At 28.7% G+C, this 13,993-nt stretch overlaps 1 protein-coding gene across 3 annotated transcripts in view; it reads right to left on the reverse strand.

The window, feature by feature from the left end:
* The window catches only part of Eip78C (Ecdysone-induced protein 78C), a 100,012-nt gene that overhangs the window by 11,952 nt on the left and 74,067 nt on the right, over nt 1-13,993 (reverse strand). For all 3 annotated transcript variants that reach the window (XM_029310022.2, XM_029310020.2, XM_029310019.2), the window contains 2 exons: nt 8,404-8,528; nt 2,367-2,508 (listed from right to left, as the gene is read on the reverse strand). In XM_029310022.2, the coding sequence (XP_029165855.2) occupies nt 2,367-2,508; nt 8,404-8,528 (267 nt within the window). The remainder of the gene's footprint in view (nt 1-2,366; nt 2,509-8,403; nt 8,529-13,993) is intronic.

Below are 13,993 nucleotides of genomic sequence, written 5' to 3' on the forward strand. Positions count from 1 at the left end.
ATAATAAAAATATTATATGGTCAGGATACTTTTGAGCAATGGTTATCCTCTCAACTTAATTTTCAATAAAATTAATAACCATATCAAACATCTTGTTTTCAATGGTATTATTTTAAACAAACACAATAATAATGATGATATTAGTACTAAGATTGCGTTAGCAGAATAAGAAAAAACAATAAAAAAATTTGTAGTTATTCCATATATTAATCGAATTTCAGATATGATTGTCTTTTCAATTAAAAAGTCTAATAATGTTAATATTGGTTATAGATGTTTGAATAAACTCAACAATATTATAAAAACTCATAAAGACCAAAATCTGCATTCACAGAATTCTAGCGTTGTTTATAAGACCAATTGTAATGACTGTGATGCATCATACATGGGTCAGACGAAGATACAATTAAAAACTAGAATAAAAGAACACAAAAATTATATCAAAGGAAACATTAATAGGTTCTCGATAATATCAGAACACATTAACAAAGAAAAACACGATTTTAAATGGAATATTGTCAAAATTTTAGATCATAAAATTAATTATCATAAGAGGACTATTTCTGAAATGTTACATAAAAGAACAGAAAAACGGAATAAATTTAAATAAAGACACTGGGTTGTTATGTGATTCGTATTTTGATATACTTGAGAAGTTAGTTACAGACATAGATAAACAACACATATATAAGTTATAATAATATAGATATAACGTGTTCTCATCATAATATATAAAGGAACAATGACACTATTTTATCATAACTGTGTTGAGAACAAAAAGAAAAATTCAAATCGCAGTGGTAGACATCCTTATTCACATAAGTAAGCTGATTAATATATTAATTGTAAAATCACACATATAGTATTCGTAATTCACATAGTCACAACATTAAGATTGTATTATTATATTTAGTGGCATAACTAAGAGACAACGATTTCCACATCGTCAAACGTTAGAATTAGAAGATGATCCCTTCAATTCAGGACTCACATAGTTTTAACAATCATATAGTTTTAACATAGTTTGTGACAGCAAATTTGCAATAATTTATATAAGATTAGGCGATGACACATGAAAAAAACAGAAAATTTTATATCCTTCGGTTTGCATTTTATAGCCTAATGACTCAGTTCCTAAGTCTTGTTTAAAATTTTATTGTTTGTTTCAAAATAATGTAATATAAATTATTTAAAAAAAAATTTTTTGTACATTATTAGGTTGATTATATTTATAAGTTTAACTGATGAAGACTGTAGTACAGTGGAAATGTTTGTATAATTTTAGAATATGTGAATTTTTAACATTAAAATTGTTTATATATTAATTAGTTTGTTTTTTAATGTTGCTCGTTAATTGGCCTTAAGGGAATGCTGCAGGTATGTTTTTACCGACCGAATGCGAATATTAAGTTTTTTTTATATATCTTTTTATTTACTATACTGATCAATAAATCCTTTAAAGTATTTATAAAAACGGACCGCGCTAGCTATGATTGCATATATAAATCATATAAAAATCAAAAATTACAGTTTTGTTATCGACTTCTTTTGTGTCAGTTCGTAACAATACTTATTTAATAAAAAAGTTCTGCAGTTTGTCTGTGCATAAAATATAGTATACGCGGTAAGGATAATATGAAGAAATATTAGTAAACAATTAAAAGGGAGATTGAAAGTTTAATAAAAAAGTTATATATTAAAAACATTTTCACGCATATGTGTTGTATACGTGCATATGTTTAGATATGTGTGGTGCTAACCTATCGGAGTTCGGTCGTCACTCCAGTATCCCCTTAATTCACCATTTTAATAATTTGTTATTTCAAATACAGAGCGGGATTGTTCATTATTTTTATTTATATTTTATTATCAAAATTCTAATTTAATTATTTAGGACCTCATACTTTATGCTCGGTCCATGCTTTCTTTGTGGTCTTTCTTCACACGTGTACTGTAAAACAACGTTTTTTGTTAGTATAAAAATAAATCCAATTTTATCTACATTTTTATAAATTAGAAATATCTGATCCTAATTTATAGAGGATTACTGTTTTAAAGCAAGATAATTCTTTTGGCGCCTATTTTAAAACACAGTATTCTAATAAAAGTAAGTGAGAAATTTTTACAATAAAAATACAATTTTTGCAGTGCACTCATTTTGAAATTGATTAGATGATAGAATTGAGCGAACGCGTTTAAAAAAGAAACAAATACACAGTCTGTATATATCAAGAAATAACAAATATTAAATAATATCACTCATCGTTTCTCGCCAATATCGACATACATATTTTGAGATTTATCGATTCTCTATAGACGACGTGTAAAAATTATTCGATGCTCTCATGCGAACATCCTATACTTACAGTCTCTGGACATGCCGACGGCTAGGCACTTCTTGAATCTGCAGTACTGGCAACGGTTTCGATTTAATCTGATGACGAGACACTTGCCGTCCCTCAAGCACCTGTATTCTATCTGCTTCTGTATGCTCCTCCTAAAGAAGCCCTGAACAGGAAGTAAGAAAACGCTATTAATAACGATCCCATATACTGCGTCCCGGGGTTAATTATATCGTCCCGACGTATAAAATACGACACTCTATGCCATTCTTTATAAGTGCTGAGAGTTCAGGAAAAGCGAGAGAGAGAGAGAGAGAGAGAGAAAAGTAACGGAAAACGCGTTCATGAGAAAAGCAAATTCTCGAGCGCCCTTTATATTACCGCGCATTCTTCCGGATGAACATCTCTCATAATTACATTGAAGTTTATACGAATGATTAATAATAATTTCAATATTAATTTAAAACACAGTGTTGTGTTATGTTTATGTGTTCTTTTTTTGTTATAAATTTTGTGTGTTGTTGTTATGGTCCCATTTTAATTATTGTAATATAATCAAATTATATATTTTTTCTTAAAAATAACTGTGTGTTCTTTGCATCAATTAATTCCTCTCATTATTTTATTTATAAAAGGTATTGAGAAAGATGATCTAATAATAAATATTTTATTAGCTGTTTTATAATTTTTTTACACTAGTTTACAAAAAAATATTTGTTTTCATTATTTTAAATCAGACAAGGTGTTTCTTACTAATTTTTTGATGCCAAAAACGATGCTGCAAGTCAATTTTCACCGGCACGTCAAGTGCCAAATAATTATTGAGATTTAACCTCTGAAAAATGACTTTTTTGCGATATTTAAGATTTTTTGATTAATATAGTGTTCATCCCCTATATTTTGTTTTATTTTAATCTCTTACTTTTTAGCTATGTAACTACTTCTCATATAGAAATGCTCCTAAAAAAGTTAAAAAAGTTATTTTCTTTCAAAATTAATTTTATTATTATTTGGCCTTTAGATCATACAACTTTTATCAGGAACATTTTTCGAGAAAGCATTTGTTTCGAAAAATTCAAGATATGCAAGGTGTTTTTGTTTACAGCCATGTTTCAGCAATATTCGACTATATAGATTAAAATAAAACATTTTGTATATATTGTCTTGTAGAATCACCGTATATTCTTCTATTATAATACTCAGAAATTTGATTAATTTTTTACTTAAAGTACTTTAATTGGTTATTATTATCGCATGTTTTTAGTTTTCGATATTAATTGTTGTCTTGACAATTAATGAAAAGCCGTTTAAAATTTGCCTCCAAAGTCCTTTAAAATAAAACTCTTTAACATAAAAACACTTGAAAATAATGATAATTTGAATTTATATATTTCAACATTCGAATGATTCAATGTGGCTCTAATATAACAATCCAACAGCCCAACTTCTCATGTTCATTAATACGTTTTATGTAAACAGCCAGTTGGCTGCAGAGAGTAAAGCTCGCTTGCGGAAGTAACAGAGTAATGGCCGCGTTGCGAGCAGTCGCGAAAATATCGCAGTGACTTATTATTATCGGTTACTAATTGACGAAAGGTATTCATAACAGCATCGTACAACAATACTGACGTACATCCAACATTCAATATCCTGAAATATTCTGATGGGCTGCTCCTCGTAATGCAACTGTCGATACTACTGATAACCGATGGGGCGCGAGCGGTTTCGGCCTCTGTTTCTAAAATCGATACGTCATATCGCACCCGTCTGTTTGTCTTCATCAGCCGGATGACGGAAAAAGCGTATAACAGCCATATAGTTATTAAAGCAAAATGGAAGACGCGAGAGATAAAATGTGTGCTGATTTTAGAAACGACAGATATCAATTAATCTATGCTCCCAGTCGGCTAATTATAGTTGAACAAATGATTGAATTAATAGCACTTTCTATTTTTCTGTTATCCATAATAATGATTGCTTCGTCACAAAGAAAAAAATGTACATAAAATGCTATAAAGTTTAAAAATTCTAAATCTGATTATAATGATCTTATTTTAACGACATTAAGCTTTTTAATAATATTATTTTAGTTTATGTTAAATAATTAAAAATAGAATATTTTAAAATTTAGATTTAAAAAACTACGGAAAAATTCCAAATTGATGATACAAATTGAAAATACAAAAATACATGTAGTATTGTTGAGAGATAAGATTTGTTTTTTTTTTATTCGATAAATCTCGATATATTATTGTAAAAGATTTATGTATCACAGAAGATAATAATACTGTAGAGGAATTATAAAAAAAATTGTATAGTCAATAATAAATATTACACGAGAAAACTTCGATAAACGGGCAGCTCGAACTACAACATCACTCGAATCAGTAGTAAAAATATTGAAGGTCAGACCTGACGGCTCGCGCAGTAGTAATAATCCGCGCGTGGACGGACAATGCTGTTCCATTGTGTTCAATCCGTCGCATTTTAAATCACAATTTATAAGCGCATATGCGTAAATTTATTTAATCAAAATTTATATTGATAAATATTATTAAATATCAATTTAATCGATTATTAGTTAATTATGAATTTTAATATTACAAATTAAAAATTAATCGAAAAGCTTATGTACGTATAAATTTTACTTTTACATCTCACTCATATTCATATAATTTTAATTCTCGAAATTCAAAATAATATTGCTATCTGCATCTCCATTTCTAGAATATTCCGCATATTCGCTTGATGCATCGATATATAAATGTTAGAAAAAGCAAAAGCGTGCTCTTCATTCAATATTGGAAACGTGCCTAGGCGTTAAATTTTTCTCTCTTTTTTTTATCAGAAGTTTTTTGACAAACCGTTTCTCTCTTTCAAGAAAGCAACAAACGAACAACTCTTCACTCTTCTCAATCAATTTTAGGCAAATTTTTACTATTCTTACGAAAAATACATCAAAATTTTTGATGTTTGGAATCTAATAGAAACTTGGATGTCATTGGAGAATTTACCATCAACTTTAATGTCATTTTGCATTTTGTCCTTAAATAGTTAAATGTGATCTTCATTTTAGATGTCATTTTCAGTGTTATTAAGCAAACAATTAAGTATCGATTAAGTGTAAACCATCAATCTAAATGTTATTTTTGTGATTTTACTTTCAATAATTTTAATGTCGACTGAATATGATTGTCAACAATATACGTATAAATATATATTGTATATATGTATATGTAATTTTACTTATTCTATAGTGATTATTATATTTTATTTGTACATATGTTGAGCTTTCTCTCTTCTCTCTTTTCTGCTTCCTCATAGAGGAAACTTTGTTTTCGTGAAAAATATTTTTTTCAGATTTCTATGCCAATGTATTCCAGAATGTTCCAAACATCGAAAAATTGTATTTTTTAAAAATGTCCATGAGTGTGAGTGTGTGTGTGTGTGTTCATCCACTTTTCTGAAAATTTAAACGTTTCAAGAATTGTTTGAATTACAGCACTCCAATTTGGCATATATGTGAAGTAGAACAACACTTTTATTTACTGTCATTCTTATACAAATTCATACAATATTTTAAATTTTAATGCAATTTTAATTTTTTTAAATTCTGTCTGTAATATATTACCCTAATTTCCTTAAATTTTAAAATATCAGGATAAATATTTTATATAAATAAACTATCATTAAAGAATGATAGGTATTGAATTTGGCAACAATCAGTGGAAGAGTTCATTTTTCATGAAATTTTAAATTTTTCACAAAATGGAAATTTTCGAACTTTACGAAAGAAACATACAAAAATAGGTACACGCATACACATAGATATACGTAACGAAAAATGTTAAAGCTAAAATTGAAAAACTAGCTTGCATAGAGGATTGAACTTAATGAATGAAGTAGAATGGTGAGAAAGTAATATGCAAGTTTCCAATTTGCACTTTTGTGTCTATTAACAAATTACACTGTTCAATAAAGAAATGAACTGAAACAAGACTAGTCTTTTTTTTATAGTTTTTTGAATGCTGAATACAAATTTGATTTCCAAATAATTCACGTCACAATTTTTAGAAACTTTTAATTAAAAAACAAAAGGATTTTTTCACAAACTTTATTATAGCATAGCATTGTAGCATAGCATTATAGCATAGCATTATAGCATAGTTACAATACGTGATGTGCTAGAGAAGTTTTATTGCAATTAAAATACATTATTAAGACTTTCAAATCTCAAAAGAAATTTTTGATGTCAGTTATGGTCAATAAAATATCCATGGTTAAATGGGATGAGGCTTAGGTCATTGACAATTTATCAAATAAATTTTAATTATATTTATTTAATCTTTAAAGGTTTTTAGATTAGTACAAATACAAATCCAGTGTTGAAATTGTTAAATTCACAACAGTAAACTCAATATAGCAGATTTATATAAAACTTAATATAGCAGATTTATATAAAAAAAGCATTTCTTAAATTTTGACATCCCCTATATTGAATACCATTTTGAATTTGACAATTTTGACAACAAATTCATTTTTAATGACCTAAAAATTTTTGAAAGCTATTTAGTAAACCGGCAATGACCTATTTGTAAATCACAGCTAATTTCCGCAACACGACTCATATTTAACCATGGATATCTTATTAACTATAATCGACACTAAAATTCCTTTTAAAAATCCTAACATATACTTTATTTTGATTGTAATAAAACTTCTGCAGCAGGTCACATATTACAGTTATAATATGAAGTTCGTAAAAATAGCCCTTTTTGCAATTTTAATTAAAAATTTCTTAAAATTATGACATGATATGAAATAGTTTGGAAACCGGATTCGTATTCATCAGCATCCAAAGACCTATAAGAAACGACTAAATCTCGTTCCGATATTCGAAAAAAGTCATTTTTTGTTGAACAGTATTATTAAATAATTAAGGATATCCTTATATTAACTTTACAATTATCGAACTAGGAAGCATGTACGGCCGATAAACACGTCTGCCTATGTGCATTAGTCCGCGAAAACTCGATGCTAACGCGAATGCGAGAATGCACCACTTCACCGTTAGGTTAGGTTAGGTTAACTCTGGCCTTAGGGCTTCCGCGTTTGAAATCTCAGGCGTGCAACAACGCATAGACAGACGGCGAGAGAGATTCGCGCATCTCCCACGATAGTGAAGACATAAGCGTGCGCGCACGATACCGATAAATATCCCCGGCCTCAAAGTGCGAACGAGTCGTTTTTTGTGAATTATTGCTCGATCGTTATGCATCCTTGCTTGTATCATCGAAACTCCGTAAGTTACTGTACTTGACTCCACTACTATCGCTACACACGTCGTGAGGTCAAATCAATCTGCGAATGTTCCGCAAAAGTATCGAAAGCCACGATCGTAGCTCAAGATTGCGTATAATTTCTAATTTTTCGAATGCCAATTTTTCTTGGATTTATTTCCTTGGATATACATTAGTGTAAATTGCAAAAAATAAAATCCCATACTTGGTTAGGTTGCTTTTAAAAGGTTCGAATATATACTTAATTCAGGCACGAATGCATTTGAAACTCCTACTCCTATTTTTCGAGATACTTAGAGAATCCATTTAAAGTACTATTTTTTTCGAAGTAATTATATATATAGGAATAAACAAATTGGAACCTTGTAAAATACTTAATCCAATCACTAACCTTCAAAACCGTGTAAACAAATTCGATGAACTTTGTAAAATACTTAATTTCACTAGCAGCAATGGAGCTAAACACATATTATAGTAGTCATGTTGTACAGATTTAAAATATAGCTGCTGTGTGTACGTGAATGTTTTTTGTAACAGAGAGAGAAAGAAGTATTTTTTTAGATAGATTATCAGAGCAATGAATGATCGAAGTTTGCGATGAAGGCTGATGCAAAACAACTGAGCCACAATATGATATTCTTGATGTTGATTTTGCGAAAATTAATGTAAATATTACAGTTTCGGCTTTGAAGTCCCAAAGCATTCAGTTTTGAAGCCATTGTCTGTTCGTGATAAGAATATTCTCAACATACGATACTCACTTTACAACCCTCGCAGCTGGTTACGCCGTAATGGTAGCCGCTGGCTTTATCGCCGCAAACCTTGCATGGTACAAAACTTTTAGCGGGCGTCGAACTGTTGGAATCAGCTGCCGCGTAATGTTGCTCTGTAAGCAAATAAAAAACAAATAATTAATGCATTGATAATTATAAATTATATATTTTCCATAATAAGACTAATTTTACAATAAACTAATTTTATATGATAAAGTGACTGTATCTTATAATTAAAAACAAGAGTATCTAAAAGTTGTTCATAATTTTGCTTGCTCCTTAAGTTTATAATAAGAAAATTATTCTCCATCTCTTTCAAATATTCTTAGAATATTGTATTACAATATATTTTCAATATGTAATTTACATAAAAAATCTTATAAATCTGAGTAAACTAAAACACGTTATACATTTTTATTGAGAAAATACATATAGGTATCGATATTTTATTGTCATTTTGCGATTTATTTTAGTACTTTCTTTCTACGTCAAACTTTGAAGGATAAGACCTATAAATCGTATTTGAGCGCAAGACTACGTAAACTCTTTCATTTTTGGAAGACCCATATGGGACGCACATCCATCCAGCATTGGCATCTCTCATTCCTCCAGCATCCATTATGTAACAAGGCTCGCCCATGAAAGGGAATAGGTTGTTTCTTCGTTCGGACGGGAGGGCAGGTTCAGGCTGGATGCGTAACGGGAAGCCAGCGTCACCGTTATGGAAAGAAGAAAGAAGAAGAAGAAGAAGAAGAAGAACGAGCTAACATAGCAGCAGCAGCACCCAACTAGACGGAGTAGAGCAGAAACAGGAGAAGAAGGAGAAGGATAATAGGGAGCAGGAGAAAGAGGTGGAACGGGAAGGAAATGAAAAAGGAGTAGCAAAAAGGAACGAAACGGGACCGTCGGCAAAGGGAGAGAAGGAACTATATAGGAGAGATCCTAGTTTGTGATGTGTGTGTACCGTTAGTTTCTCGCGAAACCCCTAGAATGGCGGATGTTAAGAGGAGAGAAGAAAAATGCTAAGAACGTCCTAACCAAGCCTAACCAAGCCTAACCTAATCTAAAAACCTAACCAAAAGAGAGAGAGAGAGAGAGAGAACTCGGGTGATTCTAATCCGACAGCCTCGCCGTTTGCACTTGTTTGTGATTTTATGACAGTCGTAAAGCGAACCAAACGGTACTGCTCACTCCGATGCATCAGTGCGATCATCGTCACGAGGACAATCAAGAGCAACTCCGTTATTTCACTCGACATACACTACTATTCCTCCTTGCACCTTTACTTTTGCGACAATTAAGAACTAGAGTCCTAGATATCAGAGAAGCAATATTGACTATCGATGTATCAATTTATTGCGATTATCTACCACTTTGCTTTTTATTATGAAAAATAAATATATTTAAAAAATAAATAAATACACATATAAATAAATAAAAATACATACAAAAATAATATATTATGATTATATTATTGTTATATTATTATTATTACATTATTTTATGTTTTTTTATATCTAGGACTCTACTCTAAGGACAAATAAGAAAAATTGTGCAACTATTTCACATCAATCGTTTCTTGTCGCATCAAATACATAATCTAGAAATGTATGATATTACGCTAGAATATAATTATTTTCGTGTAAATCAGCATAATATTGTATACAATACCTCGGGTGGAATCATTAATGGGCGAAATCAAAATAATAAAATAAAAAAAGTTTTAAAAAAATTTGTGAAAGAATATATTTATTTGCAACAAATAAATGTTCTTTTTAATTCAGAACTTATTAATAAAGCGCTTAATTTTGATATAATTTAATTTATTTATTAAGACGTGCGTGAAAAATTATTTGTCATGAAATTCGATATATTATATGTACATAAAATTAATTAAATTTTCTTCAATATATATTTTCTTTTCTTAATCAATAAATTTAACGAAATTTATCGAAAGTTAAGCACAGTATATCGAGAAAGATAAATTGGAAAAATAAACTTAAGAGTTCAATTTCTGTGATTAAACTTTCTACGTCATAGTCAGTTTAACTTCTTGAGAAGCACAGATTTTATATTTATATAAAGATTTAATAACTGCTATTGTGAAAGGTACGCAGAAAAGCATACGAGAAAGATAATCTTTCCATATCTTTTTTTTTTATTATATTAATTCCTTAAAATAATAAATTAATCACATAAAGCAAATAAAAATTTAATTAAAGTTTCAGTTAAATGAACAAAACAGAATTTTATTAAATAAACAAACAGTTGTAGCAAACAAAGAGCAAAGCATTATTTTTCATATCTCTTACTCAAATACTTAAATGTATATGTGAGTTTAATTAAATTCCAAAATAATAACCGATTAACACATATTACATTATAAAAGTATTGTTAATTTATAATTGCATAAACTGTGATCTTAAATTTTTGAGAGAAGGAAAATATCGCCGTATACATAAAAGAAAATACTTTTCGATGATTTTTATACTCAAAATAATGAGAGAAATTGAAGGTAAGAAAACATAGTTGTTTTTGAGAAAAAATATGTAGCTGTTAGTTGCAAATTACATACTTTATTGTTACGCACGAATAAATCTGAATGCTACGTTTCTGGATTCTTTTCGCGTTTATTCTCGTGAAGTTCGATTCGATAACACGATAAGATACGAAATAATACGTTTTGTTTATCTTAGCCAAGATATACACCTCTCTTTCTCTCTCTCTCTCTCTCTCTCTCTATATATATATATATATATATATATATATAGAAAGAGAGAGAGAGAGCTATATAATATGTATATATATATATATATATATATATATATATATATATATATATATATATATATATATACGCAGTAGGAAAATTTGTTTTCTTGTTAAAAACGGTTTCCGTTAAAATTTTTGTGTTACATATTTAACACATTTATGTGTTAATTTAACATATTGCTGTTGTGTTAATTGAACTTTAAATTATTAAAACAACTAAAAAAAATGTAAAAATAACACTTGTGCATCTATTTTTAATTTTACACAATAAATATGTTCTCTTTTATTAGTGACAAGCTTTATCTGTTCAAATTTACAAAAAAAAATGTTAATTTTTTATTTTATAATATATAAGTGGGGATGATAAAATCTAAAATCAAAATATTTTTAGTTAATTTTTACATTAAAAGTATGTTAATTTTAGACAAAATTTAGTTTAAATTATTTAAAGCTTTGCATTTATTTTGTGTTAAAATATTAACATAATATTTGTGTTTCCATTTAACATATCCATATTATATTAAATTAACACAAAAATTTCTGTGGATCGTTTGGGACATGTGATATATCTATTAAATTTAACACAAATTGTTCAAATGTATATACAACTATATTTCTTTCTCTTTTTTTAATTTTTATTGTAAATAAATTATTTATGCCGACAGCGAGTGTCTTCTCACGTAATTGTTGCTGCAATTTGTACTATTTAGATTGAGGTAACATTGTGGACCGTATCTGTTCGGCCTATCTCAAAGCGACCAGATTTCCACACGATGTTACAATCCCTCAGTCTGCTAATAAATCGATTATGTTATATCCGCACGGAGGGTAGGAGAGCGGCTACTCGTCCTCCCTTTGTCCGGAAATCAGCGGCGCGGTAAATGCACCAAAAACGCTGCACGTTCGAATAAACGGTTACGACGCGATGCTATAACGATATTATCGGACCCGACAATATCGAGAGACCAATATACAGCTCGTTTTGACAGTGTTTATTAGTGACCATTCAACTCCCAATAAACACAATTAAATCAGGACCAGCCATTTATCCACAAACAAATCTGGCGTTTCGAGGTACGTTTGTTGACTAAAAAATTAATGATTGTAACTGTATAACTGTATTATTCTCTCTCTGATGTCAAAACATAAAATATAATACGATATATATATATATATATATATATAGCTTGATGAGCTTGATGAAAAATATGCGTAAAATATGAAAATTATATAATAATGCTATTAGCTATTATTAAGATTATCGCTCACGCCGATTATTTATTCCATTCCACTCCGATATTTATCAAATTTTAATATTTATGCAAAGGCCGTTAGTGGAGTAATCCAGAATTAAGTGTCAAATCTCAATTAACGCCACGGAAACGCAGCGCAGTTGCTCTTGTTATCGTAAGTGCGAATCTACTGTGTACTTGCGAAATGAGCTGACGATGCACCCTATTGTCGGTGAGCACTGGTGCGTGTTCGACATAAAGACGGAAGAAAGCGAAATGGGATCTTGTACCGCTTTCCTAAGATCTCCTGAGAGTAAAATAAAAACGCGCAAATTATTCCCTAAATATATTTTGGTCAGTTGAGTTTTTCAAAAAATGCTGTAGTTTACACACGCACGCACATTGTTTAAAAATTTCTGAGAATTTTCTCATTTGTCTATTTTTGTTCGAAATTCTAGATAAAATTAGATTATTTGTAGATGCAAATTTTTAATAAGTTTTTTTTAATTTTTATTGTATGCTTCTTTTTACTTTAATGTTTCTTGTATAAAGAAACATTAAAGGCTATTTAAGTATAAAAATTTAAATTTATAAAAGTTAATTTGAAAATGTAGTTTATATACACACATTTAAATTATTTTTAAAATTTCTAAAGAATTTCTTAAAAATAATTTTGGGACAGTCTAATCCAATTCACATAATTAAGTATAATCGTATAATGAAACGCAATCAATTTATTTATTGTTAACTTAATGGTTAAAGAAATAGCGCAACTTTTGCTACACGGGCTAAATAAAACTGAATTGATGAAAAATTTTTTTAATTTTCCTTAATTAGCTAATTTTGGCAATTTCTTGACACGTTTTCTCTGTATCATTTTTTTTAATCTAATTTTCTAAAAAAATTCAAAATATTATAAATATAACCAGTGTTTGTTGTTATCTAAATAAAATTATATGATCATCCAGATAAAACTTTGGCGTCATCTTATCTTTATACAGATAATAAACATATATATTATCTATATCTGCATCTCAGATAAAAAAAGTATTATCTTTACTAAATTATTTACTAAAATAATTTTCAGATAATTGATTTAGAATCATAGCACATAAAAATACTTAAATAGTAACACTTAAGCAATAAGCGATAAAGATTTATAAATAAAAATATGAACACATATATTTTTATATCCCTTTTATAATTTACACTTTTTATAATTGTTTACATAAACAATCTTAAAAATTATTATCTAAAAAATTATCTAGATAAATATAATTTTATCTTTTATCATAGATATATTTAAAACAAAATCACATCTTCATCTTATCTAAGATAAATTTACATATTTTATCTCCTCTTTATCTAACTAATTTTAAAATCGTCTACGCATAACACTGAACATAACTAACCATCAACTTATCTATATAACTAATCAATTAACCTCAAACTAATCTTTTTTTTTTGAAGTATTTTGATACATTCATTCACACTATCATTTTTTTCAAAATCAACATTATTCCTGAGATATTCACAAAATGCTATAAAAAAACAAGTATCGATATATTATCCAC

The sequence above is a fragment of the Nylanderia fulva genome, unplaced genomic scaffold (assembly GCF_048542155.1).
Source record: "Nylanderia fulva isolate GAGA-0341 unplaced genomic scaffold, ASM4854215v1 Scaffold110, whole genome shotgun sequence".
Classification (NCBI taxonomy): Eukaryota; Metazoa; Arthropoda; class Insecta; order Hymenoptera; family Formicidae; genus Nylanderia; species Nylanderia fulva.